We start from the raw sequence: 26,563 nt of genomic DNA on the forward strand, positions 1-26,563 counted from the left end.
GTTAACCTATTTCACAAAAGAATGCGTCATTTTTCTTTCTCGAAGTAACTCTTCCCAAATACAATTATTCAGAGCATGAGAAAACTTGGTTAATACTGTCTTTCTTATGGCAGTAAATGTTTTCTTCGGAATGCGAATGCGAATAATACATACGCTTCCGAGACGCGAGTCACGCTGTTGTTACAGGCTGACTCACTCGACGTCCTGTAGTTCCTAGCGTGCCGCATAGAGGCGTGTACGTTTAGGCCCGAAGCTTTGTAATTGCATAGGTACGATGTTCTGCCCACCCTTTGTTCTCCCTCTTTCAGTCTCTCCGACGCTTTTACTTATTTCCACTTCTATATACCCCTCGCTGTTTTTTTGTTGCTTGGACACTGCGGTGCGCGACAACTCGGGATTCCGAGTATCACATGGCCGTAGGAAACATTACCTTAGCTTCCAATTCGCTTTTACAGGTTCTCTAAAATGAACGTATTTACGTGGTTGATAGTTTAATGAAAAATGATGACAGAGAATATTCACTTGAAATAGTTGACGCATCGGCTGACTCTGTTTTACCGAGTTTCCCGTTACGGTCAAGCGACGCGAGATATTCCCGGTAGGAGAAAAATCCGTAAAGAGTGCGATACAAAGGATAAATATAACCACTGTCGCTAGCCAGGCCCGAAGGAGTAGCCAAAGGGAGTCATCTCCGTAGATTGCATCCGTGACTGTCCTTAAGGACATGCCCCTCGAGAGAGGCCGTCCGCGCAGGCTCTCCGTAGGCTGCATAAACCGGCTTAAGGCCCCGTGCACACGTGTGCGAGGATCATTCTCCCTACGCAAGTTCGCACTGCGACGCAGTCGATCTCAACCGTCAGTAGAGGATTTCACGTTTGTATGGAACACGGTACGGTACGTCGCTTCCTATCGAGTTTCTCGGCTTTTTAGAGGTGGCGCCTCCTTCTCGGTGTAAACGTGCGTTAGGCCTCCCTTTGCGATTCTGTTTCGTGGTCTCTCTCTAACGTGATCAGTGGTGCGCGCGTGCGACGAAGCTAGAAACGGAAGGAGTAACGCAAGCGACCCAGCCTGGACTGACCCACGTCGCAGACAGACCGTTCCGAACGAGCATAACCGGCACGAATTGTCGTCGCGACGTCGAAAACTTGTGCGATCGTGCAACTAGCCAGTCGGGAGAGTCATTCGGGGAAACTTTTTCACACGTGAAACGAAGAAAAACATGTGGGCCGGGCAGGACGATACGCAGCGATTCAAAACCAGGTTCGTCACAGCTATATTATAAGTTTTTCCAATGATATTCCCTTGTTGCATTTTTTGGACGATTGTGGGAGCCTCTCAAATCGCGCCACCCTTCATTTTTCGTTTTGACTGACTGCTTATAACCTCGAAATGCCTTTCTCCTCGGATTCACGCGATTGAGCCACAAGTTCGATGACCTGCCCTCTATCGATGGATCGGAATTGCAGTTCCGTAAATGCGATAAAGTCATTAGGGTCTCTGGATCGATGTGTATGCGACTCTTCCGCGATTTAATGTCTGGCGCGTTCCTTGTCCCGCCTGTTGCTCTCACGCATGCTCTCTATTTTACCGATCGAGAGTACGAACTCACTTTCCGCGGAATTTCGGTATATATTTTCATAAATCGAGTACAATAGTCTAGGGGTTCGTTGAATTATTACTCGGAGCATCTGTCATGTCTTTCGTATACGTGACGGATAATTGCGATTGCGGTTTCGTTCGACATATGTTGCGAAACATTCCAGCAAAAGAAATGTTTTTTTGTCGCGCTAACGCACACGATAACCAGTAGCGTAGTCGAGGGTACCGAGGGGCCACCTCCACTTTATAACATACGATAAATTTGATACATTAATCCGTTACGTTGATAATCATCCAAGTATTTAGTACAAATATCGTTTTATTTCATTCTAATAGTATATCAAATGTAATTTGGATTCAAATGAGTCTTAGCATAAACTTCAGCATTCTGGTCCAGAATCGCTGGTTATATCACTGACGATAATTACATAGTTGGATCGAAGCTCGTTAATACAAATGGACACATTTGGGGAATTCTCTTTCTTATTTAGATTCAATATTAGTGTTAACAATCAAGGGATATTTAGAAAGTGATTGAACGAACACGTACTCGGCATAAATGTTTATTTTAAAAACGAAATCGCGTTAAATCGGGAAGGTTAGATGTATTCGGTATCGTTGGCGCGGAAACGTGTTCTCCCCAAGCAACCGCGAAATCGTGGCAAATGAGATTTCCTGACGGGACAAATTTCGATGTTAATCGCCGGCGATTAACGGCCTCAAGGAGAACAGGAATCGAGCCACGGTTGTGGGGCCCCCTCAGTTCAGTTTCTATTTCTGCGAGGCAATCGTCGAAGAACGAGAACGTGGACGCGCCATTTCCAGACAGCCACACGAAACTGTACAAAGGTTAATGCCAGTGTAACGAGAGCAACGAGTTGCTCGTGCTTCTTTTCCATCGTCCCGTTTCGTTTACAAGCCCAAGTCACGCCATTCCCCGGCCACGAAATTTCGAATTTTACGCTACGGAACGTATCGAGCCGTTTCTTTCGCGTCTTCTACGGAAAAAGGGAGAAAATAAAGCGGCGTGACGCGTACCAAGTTCGAACGGCGGGGAGAATCGGTGAATCATCCCCGTCGATAAGGAAGCAAATACGATAGCGCGTACAAATGTTGGCATTGTCGACTGAGAACAATTATCTGCGGACTCTTGAGCCTCGTTACACAGAAGATAACGTCTTTCGAGAAGGCTGCGATCGATGATTCATTGATTGAATGATTAGAGGGCAGGTTGCACGTGGACACGTGGCAGGCGTTGTCCACAGGTCACTTCTGATATTCAAGAATATTACACAATTATTGTAAAAAAAAAATTGTACAATCTCTGGGGGTTAGGACGCTAGTAGCTCAGGGCTCCATGTAATTCGAGCACGCCCCTGCTCGCGTGTGAGTGTGCACCTTGAGGATAATGATACTGTTTGGAATCGATATTAATTGAGCTGTATTGTTCCCATCGTCAGATATGGGCGTTTCTGTTACTCTTTCCTACGTTCGTTTCGATTATTTTAATACAATCGATCTGCCGTTTCGTTACACAAAGCAACCCAGAGGCGAGCCAACTTGTGACACGGTTCACTTTGTCGTGTGGGTAGAACTCGTTTTTAAACAAGACCTGGTACCGAGCATTCGTGTGACCGGATTTCACTGAATATCATACCGAACATTCGTGAACACACGCTCACTTTGTAGTCAGACTTGAGGTACACGTGTCCGACAGTGCCATACAGGTTTAATCTCGCAAAGTCGTAGGAAGAAATGCGGTTTAAACAGTCTTAGGGATCGTTAGATAAGGTCCCTTATCGCGGAGGAGTTTAATATTTAATTTAGTAGGGTTTAGATGGGATCATGCGTTATTTATGTTTCTCCTTTGTTATTAGCGAATATTTTCTGAGAAATGCAACTCTCGGTGAAGGTCCAACTTATACTTAGGAATTACTATGGAACAATCAATTCAAACAGATCTAGCCAATCAATTCGAAATCAAGAGCCACTTCTTCTAAATTCAACATAAAAGATTTGCCCTCTCCCTCTCTCTAAGAAGCGTCTCGAGCCAGCGATCCAACGTGGATTTAATTACTGTAATGATCCACCGTCAAATACAGCCCATTCGATCACGAGACACCGCGAGACGTTTTCGAGTACGCATCGACGCGGTCGTCTCGCGGCACCGGTTCCATGTTCCCTCGTTACTGAGCCATCCGTGTCGGTCGATGCAAACGAGACCGTCTTATTTGCTCGGCTCGTTCACGAGAAAGACACGTTGGTCGTTAAGTCCGTTAACGACGGGTCAGCGCTGTCCGTTTTGCCGCGTATCGGACATCGACCCTTTCTGGCTGGTTTCTTTTTTTTTCCAACTCTCCGCTTTCCCTTCGTCCTCGTCTAATTGTTGTCGATCTCGCGAGATGAAGGGCCCCCGACCCGGCCCGCCTGAAAGCCACTCGAGATAATAAGTCGAGTAGTCGTGCGTCGGTCGCGTGGGCGTTTCGCGCGACGATTGATTCCCTCTCGTTCCTTTCTAGTCTCTGGTATGCGCGGAGCGGATTCCCCGACGAGATCGTCTTATCGTTGGTTAAAGGACACAACGAAAGCCCCGGCGTCAATCTTCCCCAGAGCTAATCGACGTCCTCTCTCGACTCGTTTATCTCCGCGCTCGTTAGGCGATCGCCGCACACTCGGGCCGTTGATAACGAAGCAATTCCGGGACCTAACTTGATAGTTGGTCTCTCCATCGCGGTCTGCGTTGTTGGGAATTGGCGGAATCGAGGAGATCGCCAGGCTGAACTGGTAGTGTCTCCTATGTAGGCATGAATTAGGGTTTTAACCCTCGACGACCTTTTGGCAGCGCGAGCTACGAGTCTAGACGATTACGAGATTACTTGACGAACCTCTTAATAAACTTGAACAAGTCATGAATAATCACATGGATGACTGACACGACTGCTATTAGGGTTTATTTATTTGAGAATAGTGTGTAGTATCGTCGTAAACTGCAGCCACCATTCATAATCCTGATTGATTCTAATTTAGCCCATCAAAATTCATGAAAATTCAAATCTCCCTCACTGCAACGCCAATATCAATTGCTGAAACACTTGGAGAGGCCTGGTGGCTACGCGTAAGCGTCGTTCCGCTACGCGGCAGGGTTGCGTTTACCACAGGAATCGTTAAAATGTGCACGCATCCATACGAATGAATGAAAACAATTTCCCCCATTCATTTCCATCGTTTTTTAATCTGCGGCGTTCTTATTCCCCGTGTTCCCAGGGCGTGCCGCGTTTCATTCGATACATCGAAGCGGTGCTGCTACGCCACGCGTAAAATGCGACACACAGAGCACCTGGGTACATGTCTCTGTGTGTTTGCGAGTCGTCGTCGGTGTCCTGTTGCAGTGGGAACGTCGCTTTTCTCTTGCGACTCGTTTGACCGATCCTCTCGTGTTCCGTTCTCATTCGACCGGTTTTAAAAGTCTCCGGGGACGCCCAGCGCTCGACGAATTGCGCCTAACTTTTTTGGCGACCTTGCGGAAAGGTGCACGCACCCCCGGACAGTCAGTTTATTTACCTGCTTTACACAATATTTATTCCGTGATGGGACTGTTTGCTAAGTTCAGCATTATTTCAATGATTATTGATTACCGAGATTATCGATTATTTCATCGAGAAAATTGATAAAGTCGACAACATGTGTGTCTTCTTCTTTACCTCCTTGTATCTTCTTCTTCAGGGTGTTTTTCCTTCCAAGCAGCGATAATTCCAATTCTGATTCCATTTTCGCCCACAACGAAAACATCGCGCAAGGGAACTGGTTCCTCGTAACGCTATTTTTCGCGACGAATACGTGCGGTCGAGCCGCGGCGAGGCAAAAGGTAACGGGCAAAGATACAGGCGTGCTTCCACTGCGTACGATGCGAATAGCGGTTGAGGCTTATTGCGGTCGAACAAAAGAGAAACGGTATAGTGGAAACAGGGAGCTAGGGATAATCGAGCAACGCTAATGACACCTGTCGTTAACGCACAATGAAAACGCAGAGAAGTCGCGGAGATTCGACGCGTCGGAAGGCTAATGCAATCTCTGTTTACCCTTGGCCCTGTTTTTCTCCAGTGGAAAGGAATTTTAATCGTCCCTGGAGTATGGCTCGTAACAGTATCTTGCTATTTTTTTCAAACCTGGAGACCAATTCGTGGTTTAGCTTTGTGTTTTGAGGTTTGGTGTGTCGTGCTTTCTAATCTTACAGTATTAAAGTATAGACAACACCGCTCATTATTTTAAGGGTAGGTGTATCTCAGGCTCTGAGAACACTTGACTCGTTTATACCTACTCATCCCTCCAAAGTTTCGTAAACAATAATAAAGGAGATGTAAGAATTAAAAGCTTCCAAATATTATCACCTGAAGGTATCCTTCATTTTCGATTCCTCTACAATTTCACAAAAATCCTCCAAGGGCCATTTCACTGGCACTCCCCCAGTCTCATAAGTGATTCAGAGGGGTCTCTTCCTTATTGCGCGTAGGAGAATACCCGAAGCGTTCTCCCCTATCGTTTTTCGCGTGGTACGATACATGTAAACATTCCCTCTATCGTGAGAGCTTGAATGGTCGTTTCGCGGACAGACGCACGCGAGGGGAAACTATTTGTTCCCAGAAGTTTACGGTTGATTGTACGATTACGTGCTAACATGCACGCTACCACGGCCCTTCAGATGGAATATTAAATAGCCGGTCATGTGGATTTGCATGCCGCGTACAGCTTTCCAACGGGCGCGAGAACCGCTCCTGTTCTCATGAGCCTTAAGCGTTATTAGAGAATTCGTTCACGAGCAGGTACTTGGCAGCGGTAACAGCGTGTCGAATTGAATGCAATTACGGCTGATAAGCGGGGCCACAATGTCCGCGCAGATAGACACTGATTGCTATTGTTCGCGGGAACCACACGATCACATTTATTTATCCCCGGCTCTCTTTCTCCTCTTTAAATGCCGCGAGACGCTCGAATCAAACAGGACGCACGAAAAAGACATAAATTGCGCGGAGGCTAACGTCCCATTACATTATACGGGACGAGAAGAAAGTCTAATTCGTAGCAGGATGCACCTTGTCGATCTCGAGCGCAGTTCTGAGACCCATTACGGCTGTACTTAACGTCTTTGAGACACGTGTAGAGGCGAGGTTTTTCATTTAATGGGCGTTATGGCAGGGACGAAGAAGATGGATGGGTCGGACCACCTTGGGCTACCCATTAATTCTAGATCTTTGGTGCAGACTAGAAAGTTCTGTTTGGACAGTTGTAACAATCATGAGCTTAGAACTATGGCAGCCAGGTTGACGATGATGGGTCTAGGATCCATTTTATTCTTTACGTAGCAAGTAATCTGGGGTCAATGTCTTTTAGAAATTTTACATAGGTGTCTGAGTTTATCACAAAGAACAAGAATAGGTATATTTTATCACGTGGCTTTATGCATTGACCATTTAAAAATAATTAGATTCGCAATAATCTAATTTCTAGATACCCTATGTTCCCGCGTTTGTCTGACGTTCATGTTCTGAAATGCCTGCTCGCAAAGGGTTAATTGCGGGGCACTCCTCCGTTGGAAACGCGCCTATAGAAAGTACGCATGAAAGAAAGCGCGTCTCTTGTTTCTTTTATTCCCGCGACGCGACACTTTCCTCGGCGATCAACCAATCGTGGAAAAAACGCAACAACGGTGTAGAAATTAATTCTGCTAATAAAATATTTTTATTCGGCCTAGAGTTAAACAAAAATATAGATACTAAATGATTGAAGACAAAGGCGCAGAATTAATTTCCCTTAATTTTCTGATGGATCTCTCCCGTGAAAAAGTTCAGTCCCGTTTCTTGTCGATCATCGCCGTTGCGAGTCGTGAAAAATCGAAGGTACTCGCGCGCGCAAAACCTGATGCATCTTGATTGCACCGGGGCAAAACTTTCAGCCGGATGCCAGTGTTCCGCAGCCGAGCCTTTTCTTGCCCCCGAGTTGCCGTGTCGTTGATTTATTTTCTAGAGATATCCACGAACCGCCAGACCAGCGAAATTAGAGGAAAATATCGCCGATCGACTTCCACGAGACGTCGTAAAACCGGCGTCATTGCTTCGACGCGATACCTAAGGTTTCTACAGCTATTACTGGAATACTTGGTTGTGTTGGGAATTGTTAAGTTGTTGCTAGGAATTTCGGTGACCTCTACGTCACGTTGCTTCTTACGAGATATGATATATATTAATGTATTAAGTCATGAAGTAATCATCTACACATGTTTTGCACGTGTTTTCCGTGTTACCATACGTCCAAAATGCATCAAGTCAGCAAAGTCTAATGATCACGTTGGTAACAACCCACACGCGTTCAACTTTCAACGCGAGATTTTATCGGTGTATCCGTTGAGTCTTGATTGACTGATTTTGATCCTTGATAACCGAGAATTTATCTATTACTTGCAAGTATTTAATAATATACCGTGTAAGGAGTATCGAGCGAACCATGATCGCTGGAAGCCGTGTTTCCTGGTAGGTGAGACTGAAATTGGAACAAGTTGGAGTGTTTTAATGCCACATACCATTAACATAATCTCCACCACTTAATAAGGGATGCAGAATTAGTAGTCTCCCTCGGATAATACAGAAAATGTAAAGCACAGCTTTGGATCGTTCCAAAATTCCTGTAAACAATGTGTCTCTACAAAAACTCAATCGTACGTTACATTATGGAAAGTACAACCCAGCCACAGTCCCCTGATGCATGTTGAGGCGTTTCCTGTTCCGCAGGTCTCAAATATCGATCACGCCCGTTGCTTTTCTCCGTTGGATTCCTAGAGCAGCGTATTTATCGTTACGAGCATTACGACCGTGCCGATTGTCGGAAGATAAAGTAGGGGACCACACAGAATACGAGTGGCCAGGTATATTCCAATCCCGGCGGTCGCTGCAAAACATCACGTTAATGTTCAGCAGAACGACCATAGGGATTACGGTTCGCGGATTTCTGTGCGCCGCAACCACGTGTCCGTGAACATGATCGGGGACATTAACTGTTCGTAAACGTCCATTGGTCAGCGCGTCTTAAATTTTCCCTGTAGAAGTGGAACGAATCGAATGACATTCCGAGAACCGGGTCCTGTCCGTTGCAATAATCGTAGAACATTACGGGTTTCTTGTTTCGATGATTGATCAGCGCTCGCTGTCAAGGAACGTAGCTTTATCGTGGCACAAACACGAAGGAAACACTGGTTCCGGAGTCGAGAACTTTTGTTATCGACTATTTATTGAAAGGCCCGTGGTGAATTTAGGACGTTGACATCGATTGGGTTGCTGGAAAGCTTTTTTAATTAGAGAAATGTACACGGGGGATATTCATGTTTTTTGGGGGGCGGGGGGTGGGGTGGGGATTGAGGAGAAGAAGTTAGGTTTTCTTTCTTGACTCAGAGGTTGCTGATGTTCTTCAGGAATTCATAGTAATCTCAATTTGAATTCACTAGCGACAGAATAACATAAACCACGAGAAAGAAATCTATTCACTCCAAATAATGTGTAAGACTAACTACACGGTAAATATCACTAATAGAAAGTATCCTATACTAACAATCTTAAAGTACATTTATTTAGTAGTTTATTTCCCTTCTGGAGTCAGGCTGAAGGTCAATTCCGTCGTTTCTTCCCAGCGAAATTCTCAGTTCGACGCGAGAAACACGCCCCTCTATGTTTACCTTGGAATGCGCAATTTACAGGACGGAAAAGTACGAGCGCTCGTTAGAGCAAGAACGATACACAGTGCCAGGCTCTCCTCGAACACTGCTAAACGGGGAAACCGTAGTTTTGGTACGGATATCTCGCGCGCTGGGTAATCAGCGAATTAGCTCGTCCAGAGATCTCTCCGACTGATCAAGACGCGTAACCTAAATTCCCTCAAAGCGTGCCACCGCGCAAAAAGCGCGATCGCTTTCCTTTCTTTAATCGTTACAGTTAATTCGACCGCGATCGGCGTTTTTTCATTTTTTTTTCTTACACCTAGACGCTTCCGTTTCCTCTGGTCTGTAATCGCCCCACCTACGTCTATGACTTCGTTATCTCTTGTCTTTCTACATTTCCAACTACTCCAGTTTTTATATAGAAATGTAGAGAGACTGTGAACGTTCCACCGACCATCCGCGTTTTAAATTCATTTTTCACACCACAGATAGCGCTCGTAATTAGTTTTAGAACGCTTCTTAGAAATTATCCAAGTTCCTCTATCCTCTTCTCGGTGCCGCGAAATTCTGCGTTAATTGCGCGCGAATCTCGTGCGCGCGTGTGCGAAGGAACACACGGAAGAAGAAAGAAGGATACGCGAGAGAGGCCGGAATCATGCTCCGGCGTGCATGCCATTTTTCGCAGTTTCCTTGACCACGCTCCAGCCAGCTCTGGCGAACTATAATTCACGTAGGAAATTAAAGCGCGTGGAAATATTTACGAACGCCACCCCTCCATGCGATCCTATACGTTATAATTATTCTTTTAATCGCAGAAAAACATGGCAGGTCCTGATCGGGTTTCTCTCGAACCTGACACACATTCTCTGACAAATAGCTAAACGTTGACGGGGAACAAGTTTGCATTGCTATGAAAATTGCGTGAAACGTTGACGAATGATGTGGTGGAACGTGGAAGACGTGTTGGAAGTCTGTTATTTGAGGATGGAGTGGTCCACTTCTCGGGGAAACTTTCCACTTAACAGTTTCATCGAAAATTTCATTTATAAGGAGGGACACTTGTAGGACATTTTCTTTTGGCTTAAAAAGTTACAGTTTTAAAAATGTGCGATATAGCGAATTGTGCGAAAGTCGAGGGCCGCCTGTGTTCGACCGGTCGTATTACAATAAATTATTCCGTATCTCCAACCTTCGCCTATCGAAGGGGGGATGTACATTAAAACGCCGCACGCCCGCGATTACAGTGCGCGCGTCGTTTCCTAGGGACGTATCCGATACTCCGATGTGAAAGGTGGTTATCCAATGTCGCGAGTCGATGTCGAATTGATATCGAGCCGGCCGTGCGTACGTTTACGCGTGCGCGCGCGTTTTCGCGTGCTCTTGGCCGTCGGCGTCGCACGCACGCACGCAACATTCCGCGCGTGTCCGCTCGAGTGTGTGCGAGCGTGCACTTAGCCGCTCGCGTGTCTCCTCGAGGTTCGTGCGGCTCGTTCCATCGGCCGTAATGCATTCGCGGTCTGGGAGCATCTGAAACCACGTTAACACTGCGAATTATTGTTACAAGAACCTGACCCGCAACACGAGAAACGAACGCGTTGGATCCGACGTGGTTCCGGTTCTAGGTGTCGCGATAGGTGAATGAAACTCGAGATTAGATGGGAGATAGGGGAGGAGAAGGTGGGAGGCTCAGATGGGTAGAAATGTGTAAAAACTTTTACATCTATGGACATTTTCATCAATGTTTACATGTTTTCTTCTTCCACGAATACAGAAAACTCCACAGTCTACATATAATCTCCCCAACGTCCACAGTATTCTCTTTCCTCGTTTCGAAAGAGTTCACCTTCAATCCCAATCGATTCGCTCCACTTTCCTCCTTGATAAGGCGACCCGCGTCGCCTTATCGATCCCTGCAATTAAAATCTGTTTTACGTAACGTATAGACTTGTCCGTGCGTACAAATGTTATCACAGGGAGGATTAATAACGTCGCGATTAGATCGCCAGGGCCTCGTTCGACGATTTATTTATCCCGGCGATCCGTGCCGCGAGATCGCGAAAAATAGGAAAAAGTGAGAAATCAACCGACACGGAACAGTTACATTTGCGCTTGCACCCGACACGAAATAAAAGTCGTCCTGTTGTACACGTATGGTTGCGGACAGTCTCGGGCATTAATCACTCGCGGCCATAAACGCATCCGTACAGGTCACCGTTCCTGTACGCGTACTTTTTACCTAGTATGGTAACTGTAAACATCTCTGAAAATATTTCGACGACTCGAACATTCATCGCATCCACTAAAGCCTGTCACCTCGTTTAAAAATCCTTGGCAGTCCCCTACGTCTGTTTTATTTAAACGTACGTTAACTATGGAGGGTGTTTACGCACGATTCATAAATAATAGTTCAGTGGTTCACGAGATTGCACGTGGAACACCTCTACGCGGATGTAAACTAAACGCATTCGCTGGCTAGGATCGCGATGCATCACGGAGCTCCAATTAAGAGCATCAAGTTGTCTGTGCTCGTCCCTTCCGGGCTTTATTAAGATTTCATCATATTGCATTGTTTGCTAATAGAGAGAGCACGCTGGGTGAATGGTTCGCGAGTCGATGGCCCCGATAAACTCTCTTCAGGAAAATCTAGGGATTTGGATCGAGCCACTCTCCCGATTATTAAACGTTCTTTCGAATTGCAACCTGTCGTTAGGGAGTCACGCGATTCGAGCATAACGATTTTCACTAGCCTCGCCGAGTGACAATCGTTTGACTAGCTAATTGGTTAAAAACTGACGACAACTTTCTCTTCGTGCGCGCAACCGAGTCTACTTTCTAGATTTTGCGAACTCTAATTGTAGAGTCATGGTTAATAGATATTTTTTATTTTTTATATTCATTCTGCCTCGAGGTTGAAGGGGCGTATGTTGGACCTGGTATAATGGTTCATAGGGGTAGATTGATGATCTCACGGATTAATCCTACAATTTTTATGTACTGTAACCGAATAATGAGGATGCAACTTTGCCTCAAAATTTTAGGTATACCGTCTCCTTCAGATAGCAATATTTAAACTCGTCTAAATTAAATGATAAATTCAACGATAACATACCACGAGATACTTTACACGAATCTCTCGGAAAGTGATCTCGTTCGAGAATTAAAATCAGGTCTGGGTCGGGAGAGGCCGAAACTCCGGGGCAGGAAGCGATTAATAATCAATACCATAAAATACATCGACGCATAGTGGAGGTTTCTTTCTTTTCCCCTCTTTCTTCTCGTCACATGCGAGTGAACCTACCACCGCAGAATTCGAGACACCTAACCGCGAAGATATCCGTGATTTACCAGACCCAAAGCCCGTGGCGTTCTCATATTCTACATTTCTCACGATTTACGGGCGTCGGCTAATCGCAAACCCCTCGTTTAATAACTATCCTCGTCCCGCAATTTGTCACGGTCGCTGATTCGGTATAATGTCGGCGTAACCCACGGGGACCACAACAGTCTTTGTTGCGTCACCTAATTTCACCGCTGCAAGCTGCCTCTTCTTCCACGCGTTTCCAGATTTCCTTGAGAGCATTGTCATTCACATGTTTTTTTTACAGATGTATAGATTATTATGGGTACAAGTACGATGGTGGTCGATTTCCTGGCGCGGAAACATTGTAGAGGAGATTCTTGTCAAATAAACCGGTTAATTTAGGTGGTTAGCAATGTAATGCGATATCGAGTGGTTCACCGTGTATATCCGGCGAGGCATCTGTCAGGCGAATCGCGTAGTAAATTATGCGTTACGAAGGAGCGGATTTTCCACGTGTAGCGTCTTCATTAGAGCAACGAATTCGTCGATTCGACCTGCGGAAGTCGCATGAAAATCGGTCTCGGTTACCTGCCCCGTAACGACGGGAAACGTTCTAATTGGCGGTGGATATCTGCGCCGAGCTACCTGGCTGCGTTTCATCGCCAGTCGAAACCATCTTCTTCGCGTTTAATCGAGTGGAACGAAACAGAACCGCGCGCCCATCTCCTTGCGATTCGACTGCGACTTTGCTTGGCTGCTCAATGTCACCAGTCCATTGTCCCCACCACTCCCTCTTTACTATGTTTACTATTCCATTAATTTCCGAGAAGTTGATATACCCGCTATTCCTTTCAATGTAAATATTTATAGTAATACTGTTAGCTACCCTGTAGTGAACTCGATTGTCGGAAGGTCTAATTGACCCTAGTAGCTTACAAAACAAGAAGTTTAAAAATAGCCCACCTTACTATCCGACGTACGGTCTACTTAAGCGTCGTTTCGTTCGCGTAGAAATGGCACTTTCTATCAATTTTTCACCAAGCTCTTTTCTTCCATTGCTAGCCACTTTCTTCGACTAAGCTCGCAGGATCACTTACGTAGATATTATCGGAATCGCAATAAACTATTAATGGTAGGCGGTAAACAGGCGGGCGGGATGCCACGGGAGCAATTACCGAGCGATGCATAATGGGTTATGGGAATAGCCGAGCAACACCATGGTTTTCCACGTGCAGACCTCTCTCGTGTGCTTCTTTTTTCCCCAACGCTTTTAATTGGGATCTGATAATCGGCGACGGATTGCCCGGTTATTTAATTCCCTCGACGGAATGATAATTGCAAATCGTGCATCCAGATGTTCCTATCGTTGCTATTCAACGGCGAAGCGAAATTAATGGCGATCCTCTGGTCGCACGCTTCGATAACTTCTGTCGAATTTTATCTACCCCGAGGACGCTTTCTCTTGCGACGTGGGGCGTCGAAAGAAACGTTAAATTTCATGAAAAAAAAAATGGAGGAACCTTGGCAAGATTACATTTGTAGATGGAGAATAATAGATGGTGGAATATATAGGAGCAGGAGAAACTTAGATTCGAGGCAACGTGAAATATAATTTTTATTTGACACATAACGAATTTCTCATATTTTCTGTGATTTCACCGAAGAAAGTGAAAGATTTTTACCTCGGATTCGTGTCTGGACAAGAATCTTGTTCCCATCGGGAGCAAAGTGCGCGGGACGTTATCGTAGTGGCTATTTCCAGGTCGACGGACGCTTATCGACTCGACAAAAGCTAGAATTTTACGTGTGTCCTTTTTATCGCGGTCCACGTTGGCAGTCATTATTTTAGCGACGTGGTGACCACGGTTGGAAATGTATTACCAAGGGAAATGGTACACAAGCGCACGCCACATTATTGTCATTACGGTCAGGCCATTGTCGTCTGATATAATTATAACTGAAACGGTCCGCGAGGGTGTCACGCGATACCCTACGGCCACGTGTCATTCCCGATCGCAACGCGCACCGCGAAATAGAAATTGTTTCTCGTAATCAGCATTGAGCTCGAGGTCTGTCGCGCTTCCTGATAGTTCTCGAGTTACGGTGACCACTTGGAAGGATGTAGCAGAAAATATTAGGACGAATCTATCTATAGAAAGAGAGTCATAGTTCACGAAATTAATGAGGAAGTTTGGATAATAATATTTGTTCAGGTGTATTATCGCTTTCGTTAACGAAAAGCTAGTTCGATGAAAAAGTTACGTCTTTAGCACGATGTGTGTCAACAGATAAGTCCCCAGTTTCATGTTCCTGGCGCAAACTCTGATTACGACGCTACGCCGTCTTCTCTAATCAGAGCACGATGAAATATCGTTCCAGAAATGTTGCACCGCGGCTAACACATAGTTGAGCGAAATTTCTTTGTGCCCCAAAGAACGATCGCAACTAGTAAGATAATGGTTTAGCAATCGTACCGTCCTATGAGATATTAACGTCGAGAGCCTATTTTATATACCTGTCATCGTAAAATCAATTACGCTAGCGAACGGAATCCTTTCCCAGGTTACTTAGCGTAACGAACAAATTCAGCGTTGATTTCTTTTTTAAGCGTGCCGTTGCAGATTTTTATTTTGCATACAGGTACATTTGTCTGCGATAATGTATAGCAGCGTTTTTGTAACAGCAGACCTTGAGCTCTTAGTTGAATTAGAAACTTTTCCATGGCGATATTGGATTCCATTTTGCTCTACATTCAGCTGTGTTTATTATAAATTGTGAAATCAGAGAGAACTACTTTTCAGAGTTACACTACTAACATCTTCCACTTAATTTCCGAGCAACGGCCTAATCCATCTAATTGAACGCAGGTTTCTCTCATATATTTCGTGTACTTTCATAAATATTATACTTACTTACATATAAAGTGGCTGACGCGTTCAATTCTGCCTCTATTGGAGGTAATAAAGGAGAAAATTGTGTTGAAGTTTTCGTTTCCAATAAAGTAGGCTTACCTGAAAGTCTTACCTAAAGAACTTCCCGATACTCTTCAAACGGTACCGTATAAAAATTAGTTTATCTTTCATTCTTTTCTAGAGATTCTAATTCATATAACAATTTTACGTTTTCCGCGTGAAAGAAAGCTCGCGATTAGTGTCCCGGTACTCGCCACGCAAGGCTGCTCGACGGAACGATCCTCTTCCCGCCTAAAAACGAGACCGTTTCGAAAAAACGAGGAGGTGAACCGTTGTTCGCGCGTTTTAGGCGTGTGCCAGCCGCCGAGAAACGTTTTAAAACGATCCGCTGCGGTCGAGATATGCGCCTCTCCTCGACGTGGCGGCGAGCGCAAAACCGCATTATCACGTGCCACGTTTGCGTGCTTCCTAGGAATTCAAAAACACCATCGTGCACCGCTGATGAAGCCCCAACAAACGCTAACAATCTTCCCAACATTTGCCACAAAAATTTCTGGACACCCTTTCAAAGAGAATTCGTGAATTCGAAAGCTTTATCAAAAAAATAATTAATAGCAGTTCTCTGGTCTCTAAATAGCCACACTTGCGTTTGTGATAGTTCGAGACTAAGAGAGTAAACAGAAATGAAATTCTTGAAGGAAATCAAGAATAGGGTGTCGAGAGCCCACATATCTCAAAATAGTCCCACAACGCGCCCTTGAGCGATTAGATAATAAATCAGGATCTTATCCTCGCGTGTTGTACACATATATGTATAACGATCATCGCGATTCCCTATATCATACCCGTTATTAGCATACCTGAATCTGTTTGTAAATGCTTATAATCACCTCAACCTGTTCGATTAATTTCAGGTTGTTATGTTCCTAGGGTTCTCGGTTCAAGATGAAGATCTGCCGCTCATCGATATTCGTGTTATGCTAATATAATCATACTTGTTTCTGGGCGTGCAGATCCGATCGTTGATTCGTTTATTTTATTTAATTGAATACATTCATTGGTAATGGTTCCAAATTGGGAGGTTGCTGGCGTTAGAAACGGAGTTATGGTATGGTCGAGCTACGGGGGAGTTGACCGCGAAAAACGGAATAGTCTTGAGCGTGTAATGCCGCGCGCATAAGCTTAAATATCGGCGAGCTCCGGTGTGAACGACATAAAGGTGTTCACTGACCGAAACGTCTACGCTGGAAGTCCTTCCTGTGTCTAGCCACCGGTTGGTAACGTTTATTACTTGGAATCTCCTTGGAAGTTAGTTCCCCCGATTCTATATGTAATTTCAGGTATCGAAATTATGAATAAAAATCGAATCCTGATTGTTCATTTTTCACCAGACTCCTACATAACCCACCATCAAGACTATTTCTTCAATAAATTTCCTTTCTACCGAATTGTCCTAAGCAAGTTTCACCCTCACACCTAGCCAACGGACCCTCTTCTGCTCGTCATCCAAGTTCTCCGCGATTAATCTTCGCGGAGAAGCGCGAGACCGCGATTCAATCCGTGTACCCTGGCGTAAAATGATAATGGCGACCGGTGGGGGACGAGTAGAGTTTCACTGGCATCAACCGCGTTATGTTCTTACGGTGGTGCATCGCGGAGTTGCATCTAATGACGTGCAACACGCGATCCACTCGCAGTGGTGTACCCGCGACGGTCCATTGCACTCGCGGCGAGAAGAATTCTAATTTGTGGTAGCGTCCGCGGTACCGACGGCAAACTCGATCGGCTCGATTCGAAATTAACGGCTCACCTGTTCGCGATCGTTTCTCTGAATAATCTCGCGACCAGATAGCGTCCACCTAGGGCTTCCGACAAAAGTAATTGGCTAATAGACGCGCGAGAGGCATCGTGGAAACGTGTTCGGCCGCTTGACAGGATTTCTTGCTCCGTTCCATCTAATTTGCTGGTTCGTTTAGATTCGATAAATTCTACCCCGCCGCTAATTGAAGGCTCTTCGTAATGAAGCGAGAGCCACCGTGACGGCCGCGTGATTTCTTGCTGTATAAACCGATCTCACCGAGAGGAAGGACTCGGTGCAATACGTAATAAATGGACGCTTATTTTTTTGTATTCTCGATTCAGGAATTTTTGCACGGTTGTTCTCATCGCGCGAGATTCCAAAACGGTGTTAACCCTTTTACGGGGTTAAATAAATAAATCAAGCACCGATGACATAGTGCAGAGTTTCATGCCAATCAATCGTGACAACCGAAAGTTCTGTGGGAGCTCGAATTTCGTGGCCGTTTTCTTGCGCCAAGCCGAGCGAGACCTCATATCCATTTTCACCTTTTCACCGTGACTCGGATCACTTTCTAAGCACAATGGAGGGCATTATTACTCGCAGTTTTCCTTCACGACAACCCGTGCGAATGGCTCCTACGCAACCCTCAGAGAAAGCTGTGTGGATTATAGGCACGTACGCGTTTGTCAATCTTTTCCTTTCTCTGCTTGAGACACGATTATTTTCCTTATATTGTTGCGTTTATCAAGCTCGAAGATCTAGGTTTATTAATTTCCAAGTGAAGATATCGGGGTGGAGAAATTAATTATCCTCCTTTATATACATACATTTACGAATCTAGTTGAAGTAGAAGAATTCATTTCTACACCTAATATGTTCCACACTTTTTCAATAAAATAATCCAATAATAATTCCATCCCCACTACAACTGTACCTACGCGATTTACTTTGAACAAGACTACCCAACCATGATCCCCGGTCAGGTGTCCTCACCTTAGAGATAGCCCGCGTTAGGCGTGAACGATTATTCAAAATATTTTCTCGCCGACAGACGGTGAGAATTTACGGCTTTAAACGAGATTCATTCGGGTTAGCGGACTGCAGTCATGCTTGGGCTCCGCATTTCTTACGCGCACCTTTCTCGCCGATACTAATTGCGCCCGTTGAATTCCACCTGACCGCAGAGTGCTCCCCCCTCTTCGCCTAGATAGCGTCTTTCTTGTCTTCCATCTGTGTTCCGTGCAATTTTGCCCGATCGATTGCTTAACGGTACACTTTCCTACGCGTACGCGTGAATTAGGTTGCCCACAGTGTTCCAGGAAGATCGCTCCAAAAGCTTTTATCTACGGGGGACTACCCGTCGAAGCGATTAAAAAGCACTTTCGTCTCCGAATGGCTTCGACCTGGCGTTTCGTCGATCGTCGTTCCTTTTTTCCCCTCGAATGTACGCCTGCATACTTTCTCGCGTCGAGTTATGGGGCAACGAACGCTTCCTGGTAGACGATACCAGGCAGAGTAGGACTCCGTTTATCGGAACGAAATGGCACTCGATGCTCGATTCACTTGGACCTGCTTCTGAGCTCTCTTATCATCGAAACTACTGCTACGTGAATGCAGCTGTAGGGTAAATCGAGGATTATAGGGAAAATGTAATGGATTTGGTTTCAAGTATTAGCTCAGGTGAAGTGTATTGCGTATTTATTTGTTAAATTTCTTTGTAAAATCACTGAACTGTTGACACTCGTTTTACTACCATTTTTGGGGTCAATTATTGTAACAAAAACTTCTATAGAATATTAAGGAATCTTCAGGTTCTTCAATTTTCTACCTTTTCTAACTATAGTTAGCGAGATAAGCCACTTGATTGGTTCTTGAATCAACTCGTCTATCTCGAGAATTACGAAACGATAAAAATCAACCTCGAAGTGTTTCCTAGAACACTATCGCGAGCATACAGAACATGCGTTGATTCAGAGTTAATCGCGTTTCTCGGCGGAGGAGCCCAACCCGAGTTAATATTGGCAAATGCTCGAATCGATAAACCCCCATCTTCGTAATTTCCTGGACATCCGCAGTCTCGGCCCCCCTCTGTCTGCGACATGTCTGTCCCTAGCGACCTCTTTTTTAATCAGGGTTGAACGATACGTTTCACGGTCCCTCGTACACCCCTGCGCTATTGCTTTTCAGTTCGCTGTTCGCGACACACGGTGGGTTTCTCTGTTTGTCGATAGCACATAACGGTTGGAAACGTTACCCTTTTGTGCCTTGATAAATAGATGTTTTCTCACGTAACCAAAATCCTCCAAGAACGATTTCTCTGTATCATTAAATTTTGCATTATTTCATCGACGAACTTCTCGGTGGATGGTTCCCCGTTTCCATCTGTTTATGATCGCCGTCACCGCCCCACGACGCGCAAGAATGACCTGGGCGCGGTGTCCAACGAAATCATCATCATCGTCCCTCTAACCGAGAAGAGGGAACAATAACGCGTCACGAAACATAACCGGATGTTACTGCATCGGTCGTTTCATTGTCTCCCCTGGACAGCTTCAAGGCTGCCATCGAAGCATTTCTTCCTGCACCGCGCAGAAACATCGCGATCGCTCCGTTCACGTCGAGAAGAAACTCGATGGAACAACATCGTCTAGGATGAATCGTTCTACGAGGCTTTTGTTGCTCGATCGACCCTGATTGATAACGCACAGCCTCGCGATTACAATGCGTAATAAATCGCGCGTCGCGTTTTACGACGCAGCTTCACTCCTTCGCGAGCCTCCCATTTTTTATTGCTTTACTTTCAGTGGAATTCTGTTTATTCCACTGAACCAATCTATATGACTAAATTGACCTCAATTCCTGGCCAAATTACAATGCTTCAATTTGGTATACTTCTAGGATCAATTTCTGAAAGCATCTATCGAACGCGAGCGTTCTATCGAACTTCTCCACCAGCGATTTGTCACGTGTCGTCATTTTTTTCGCCGCGTGGTACTTTCGCTGACATCGAATCCCGCTGGTTTTCCGCAGTCCGTAAATCGCGGACGAATCTCCCCCGCGAACCGTTTTCCAGTAAACTTCGACTCCAGTAAACGTGTTCAGGTAGATATTTACGATTTCGCGGTAAATCGTGCATCACGTTTTCCGCTTTCTCTTGGTTTTATAATTACAATTTCGAAACCGGCCGGATCATCGGCGCTCGAGCCGTCGAATCGTTAATTATCGATGAACGCGGAAAATCGAGGTAGAAATTCAGTCTTCTTTAACTCAAAGAGTTAGATATTAGTATCATATAACTTTTTGCCAATTAAAATGTAGGTTACTTATATTTACGTCTACAATGAGCCCAATTTGCTTTAATCGCTATACTTATACATTCCTGTAGCTTATGGGAACAGGAGTACGCGTTGCTTCCGGGCTAATTATAACACAAGATAGTACAGATCAATTAAAAGAAGACTTTATTGCCTGAAACATAACACGATCGCAATTTTTATTGATCGAATAACGGGTCGAAAGGCGACTCGAAATTCGTTATCCAACTGGAAATTATACCCATCTCTGCTACGTATCCGCCAGCTGCTTCCAGTTATATATCGAGTAATCATTTTCTCCATTTTACGCGAATACCGTCTTACGGTACAATCCCGACAGGATTTTTTCCTCGATAATTCATGCCTCTCGCAAATTGTAAATGCTATCGCGCAAAAAGCACTTCACCGTTGTAACTTGGAGCTTCTCGTTCCCCTGCTATTTATCACACACCTTTGATATTTTAGTTTCATACTTGACGACAGTACGTATAGTAATCTCGTTTGTGTACCATTCGATTATATTGTCAATATCTCGGAGGGTAAAAAAAGGGGAACGCCATATTAGTGCGTTCTATTACTTCCTGCAACCGCGAGTACCGTTTTTCAAATATACACGCGTGCATCGTTATCGAGCACGAGCCGATGCATCGCACGAATCCTAATGAATTTCCATTGTCGATCGTCGATGCGTATCGATATTCGTGGCTTTCGTGTATAGGGTTGGGCATATATCTTCCTACGAATATTAAACCGCGATCGATACACGCGAGGAATAATTATCATTGCTCGTTTGCTCCTTGCCAGGTGAAATCATTATTGGAAAGCGTCGACCAAAAACTTGAAAGTGTTTTCATGTATTCTTTATGTTATAAGGCCGATGTACATAGACCAGTTCTATTATTACGAAGTAGTTGACAACTCCTCGAAGAAATGCCTCACAATTAAACTTAACATTCGCACACGACGCACCGAAATTCAATGTCCCATATTCCTCTTCCTCCTCGCTCGAAATGCCCGGTTAACGGTTGCACGATTTCGAGAACGAACACACAGGTCGCGGGACATCCGGTCGTCCCGATGCTCGTTTCCGTTAACGTTTCGCCGCTTACGTATTCCCACTTTTCCTCGTTACCCTGGCGATCCGTATCCATCCTGAAAGAGGTCGCGATCCAGCGCGTGCGAGTTGCAAAATAAATAAATAAATGCATGCACGATGCGGGTGAACGCTCGATCGAGCGACTTCTGAATCCTCGATGCATAATTTACGCGAATATACACGGGCGTCGCGACGCCTGGACTGTGAAAACCTTGTTAACCTTTTTCGCGCGACGACAAGGGCTAATAAGAAGGAAACTGTAAAGTCCAGACAGGGTTTTTGACTAACGTAAAATTTCCGAAAGAACTGTGGATTAATATTTGACGTTTACATGTTCTAAAGGGAATAAGAAGTTTAATGTGTGTTTGATTATATTATCGATTATATTATATAAAAGGAAAGTCTGTGAAGCTTCGAGATTCGACAAAAATCTTACCGTCACTCGCCATTGAAGTTTTCACGTAAAACGTTAGATAAATCCACAACGAGGTCCATGACCACATGTTTTCCTCGAAACTTCCCGATCGTAAACTGAAATTGTGCTCCGTTCGCTCTCTACTCTGTTTATTCCTCGTTCTTATCGCCCCACCTCTAAAGGACACTGACAGATTGTTTATCGCGTCCGTGACACTGTGTAATTGTGAACGATCGGATTCTGACCTGGGTTGGGTCGAATCATAAACGCTCGGTGCGGACGTAAATAATCGGGGGAAACGTAAATATTGCGCGCAATTCATTGCTGGCGAGAGTCTTGGGTAAGGTCGAACTATAAACGCTTCGCGAATGATCGAGAGGAGAGGGAAGACGAGGTGCTTGATGGCAGCGTGGGATTTGGTGAACATTCCAGTGTGCTAATAAACGCATACTTAGCGATAAGTGAGCGCGCGCAGCATTGTTGCTACAGAAATTAGGTTGAGTTTTATTCCGATTGGTTAAGCGGAGAAGTTAGGTCATTTTCAAAGTCTTATTTCATTCTAATACTCTAAACATTGTATTATCTGGCACTCGTCGACTTGGCGCAGATTCGCGATCATTTCGCGAAGATCGTTGCTTATACACGGTACAAAGCTAGAAAGAAGTCGAACTCGGTTGTCTTATCGCTGGGAGCTCAGAGGGAAGCCCCGCGAGTATGCAAATCCTCAAGTCAGCGGACTAGATGCGATCAGGGCATTCGCGCTGTCGACGGTTATCGAGTCACCGACTATTAGCAACGTGTCGCAGACTGGCGAGTCGTTAACAAAACGGCTGTTAACGTGGCATTAAATCTACCCGCTCCGGGGTGTGTTGCGCTTTACAGCGCGTTGTTCCAACACGCTTCGCTCTCAATGACTCCCTGGCGGTGCATCATTATTTTCTCTACCGCGAATATACCAGTGGAAGTATATCTGGCCTATCCCACGATAGGACCTCCACGTTGCAACAACGCGTGATGTTAAGTTAACGTTTTGCACCGTGGCGGCTGAACAAAATGACGGCGCTTCATCATTTCGTCACGGTGAATCCTCGCCACGTCGTCCATTAGGCACATTGTAACAGTATTTCCCAGGAAAGTGCGCGATGTTACTCCTGGCTAACCACTCGCTCGGTATTTAATTAAGCTCGCATCTACGCGGCCAGGTGTTCCGGAATCGCGTCCGTTCGATGCTTCTTTTTGGTTTCGTCACGCCACGCTAGTTAGACAATCTTCGCGGAGTTAATTCTTCTTGTGGTTAAACTCTAGAAAGAAAATGTTGTGAGTTTACATGGGAAGATATTTTTAATAATTATTCAGTGTTAAGGTGTCTTTATTCGTTAGCTATGTCTTAGCTGTCTGTTTTGCGCGCATCCTCGAACAGAGATCGTAGTCGAGATCGATCGAACGTTAATGGAGAGGCAAAATGAGCCCTACGTCGACATTGACACAATGTCGGTCTTTATTGCTGGCTACAAAGATAGATTCGATTTCCTGTTCGTCCGCTTCAATGAGCCATTACGAGAGGCCCCTTTCAAATGACTTCTCCTGGTGGTCTCGAAGTCATCCGTGAAGTCATTGTCAAGGATATCATCGCTTTAGGTCGATATTCTCGCTGTCGATAGGATTCTTCCATACCTCGAGTCCCTCAAAATTTAAAAAGAGTTCTATATAATTACCTAAATTACTTTCTTGGAATCGATGGTCTTCCATTTCTGATAGCTTCCTCTATAACCTACGCGAGCCAGATCGATCTCTTTTAGGCGAGGTTGGTTGGCGTCCTGTTTGCAATTCGATGTCGATGCCCATTAATTCAGCAGCGAAAAAATTACGTGCAATCGCACTTTACCAGCTGCATCGTTGCACCCACAGAAAAAGTGTGCCTAGAGAAATCTTCGAAGTCTCCTCAGACCTCATTGCACATATACCGTTCAACTCTAGCCTCCATGTTTTTTATACACCTCGAAGGTGTTTCTTAACAACACGCTGTTGTTTTGTGTGGCAGTGTTCGTATAAATACCCAACCTTATCTTACAATTCAATAACGTAACGTAAAACATAATATATCGTGTGTCCATTGCTTAATAATAAAACGAAGGAAACTTTTGAGACAACCTAATATATCCTTCGATATTCCTTCGTATGATTAACATGTCTCTTAAGGAGCCACGTCGGTGAAATCCTCGGTGAGCAATCTCAAATGCATTCCACGCGTGTCTCCGTTTTCTCAGCTTTCGAGAAATTTGCTCGAGCAGCGACTTAACTGTACGAGGTATTAATCTGCTCCAACTGGCGTTCATTAGTCGTTCCGAGGAGCAACGCAGCGTCTCGACCAGCGACAAGAGACGGTTCTCTTTTCCGGTCGTCGCGGATCGGCGATAAATCCACTCGATTTGCATAAACCCCAATGAAATCGTACGCGATACAAATCAACGATAAATCATGCATTAGTCTGTTTGGAAGTGGCTGCCTCGTTCTCTGGACGACCACCGGAAACGCGCGGAACGATTCTTCTGTCCGTTGAACCGCGAGCGAATAAATCCTTGGTGTTCAAAAGCTGAGTGAAAATATGACAACGAAAACGGGACGTTTTCACCCACCTAGGCGTTCTGTTGTAGAAAACAGTTTGAAAAAATGGACAGAAAAGTTTTTGAGTAGTTATCGCGTTAGTTATCACAGCAATCGTGTTGGACTCAAGGTTCTCTTCGTGGTTGAACGCGTTCGCCACGCAATTTTCAACAACTGTCTGGGGGGCATATTGTGCAACGCCAGAAGTGTCCCTAATCGCTTCATCTTCGTTGCTCGGTCAGCGTCCGTAGTGGACGTTTGTCCGAGATAGAAAGCAGACCGCGTTTCACACTGCAAACTTGACGAATGTATGTCGATTTCGACTTCTTTTGAAAACAGACGTCTCGAATAGCCTGTCGACAAATGTTTGACGACTAAATACTGGCAACGACTGGACTTTAGCTAAAGATGGGAGGTTGCATGGAAAACAACTAGATAAACTGTGCTCGTTTGCTTAACGGTTTACGTTACGAATCCGTGGATAATCTATGTAGCGATTGCGAGTCGAATACCAGTCGAAAATCGTATATTCGCTGCCAAGGGACCTGGTGAATCGTATAGACGCTCCTGGGAGAATCAATTTCTCCCTGGATGGTAGTTGAACCCGATGCGACTCGTATTATCATCGGGTAGGCCGAATGACACGCATCGCAGCACTCGCGAAACCTCCCGCGCCGAGCAATAATTTATCGTTAATACTTTTCTCCAATCAATCGCTAACGTATGCGCGATTCGAGCCCCAACACCGTGTCGGTTTCGACGGGGCTTAATCTCGATCGATGATTTATACCATCCTCGACGTTTCGCTGAAAAAGGGTGACCCGTTCCCGACGCTTTCAGCGGTTCATTAATCTTTGCCCGAGATTTCGATCCCGTTGCCTATTCGCTGATAAAACATGCGATTTTTCGCCAAAGTTCTCATGAATTTTCATTGTCAGTGTCAATCTCCAAGCCGGTTCCGTGACGGGCATTAACGCTATACCCAGCAGCAGAGAAATAAAGAAAGAGTGTTGGCGGAAACGAGTCCGCCTATCGAAGCGTTCCGTTTTATAGAACGGAGGAGCATATCGATATATTCCGATATCGAATGAAATACGTTCCATTGAACGGATCTATCATTAAATCCGGGATTAGAGAGCCGCTGGATCGCGAGGCGTACGCGTTGCGCTTACGAAAGTGGTCAGGAAGACCACTAGGTAGATGAGATTATTATTCGCTGTGCAACCTTCGATTCAACAGTCTCTAATTCATGGCGGAACGTTGCCACTCTCTCATCTCTGCACAACCTCTGACAATGCTAGATCTCTTCATTCTTCTACCATCTGTACACTTCAGCTTCGCCATTCAAGTAGTCTATCGCTCACGCGAGAAATTCGCTTCGGAAATTTCATATGGGCACGTATTTTGCCTTCGTGTTTCTTCTTTTTACTTACTCGATATTCACTCACTTTCTTCTTGTATCGACTTTCTCTTTGTTCAACCTCGTAGGGGATACATTTCAAATGGACAATGTTTTGTTTAAATTTATTTTTAAAGAAATATTTTGCATGCATTTCACCTCTAAACCATTATCAACCGTGGAGAAAAATTAACCGAGAAGTGAAACCCCATGATAATTTGACCTCCATAGGCCCCCTCCTATTAAAAGGAGCGTTCCCTGCCTCGCGAACCTCCGCAAACACAGTTTACCCAAAGCGATAACTCTTCCTCCAGGAAGTTTCTCGTCGTAACCACGTCGCAGCCTCGCGTTACGTCTCGAGAACGCTTTCGGGGTAGTCGACGTTAGCGGCGCACGTTAGGGAACATAATCGTAAAAATA

General features: G+C 45.1%; 1 protein-coding gene across 2 annotated transcripts in view; it reads left to right on the top strand.

Annotated features, from left to right (window-relative positions):
• Positions 1-26,563, top strand: part of LOC128876802 (microtubule-associated protein Jupiter) — a 54,278-nt gene that overhangs the window by 1,660 nt on the left and 26,055 nt on the right. Inside the window, exon 1 of one of the 2 annotated variants that reach the window (XM_054123492.1) lies at positions 1,077-1,260. The exons of the other annotated variant lie outside the window; for it this stretch is intronic. Coding sequence (XP_053979467.1) covers positions 1,220-1,260 — 41 coding nt within the window. The 5' untranslated portion in view covers positions 1,077-1,219. Of the gene's footprint in view, positions 1-1,076; positions 1,261-26,563 lie in introns of those variants that run through there. 2 annotated transcript variants of the gene reach the window in all.

Source organism: Hylaeus volcanicus, chromosome 5, assembly GCF_026283585.1.
Source record: "Hylaeus volcanicus isolate JK05 chromosome 5, UHH_iyHylVolc1.0_haploid, whole genome shotgun sequence".
Classification (NCBI taxonomy): Eukaryota; Metazoa; Arthropoda; class Insecta; order Hymenoptera; family Colletidae; genus Hylaeus; species Hylaeus volcanicus.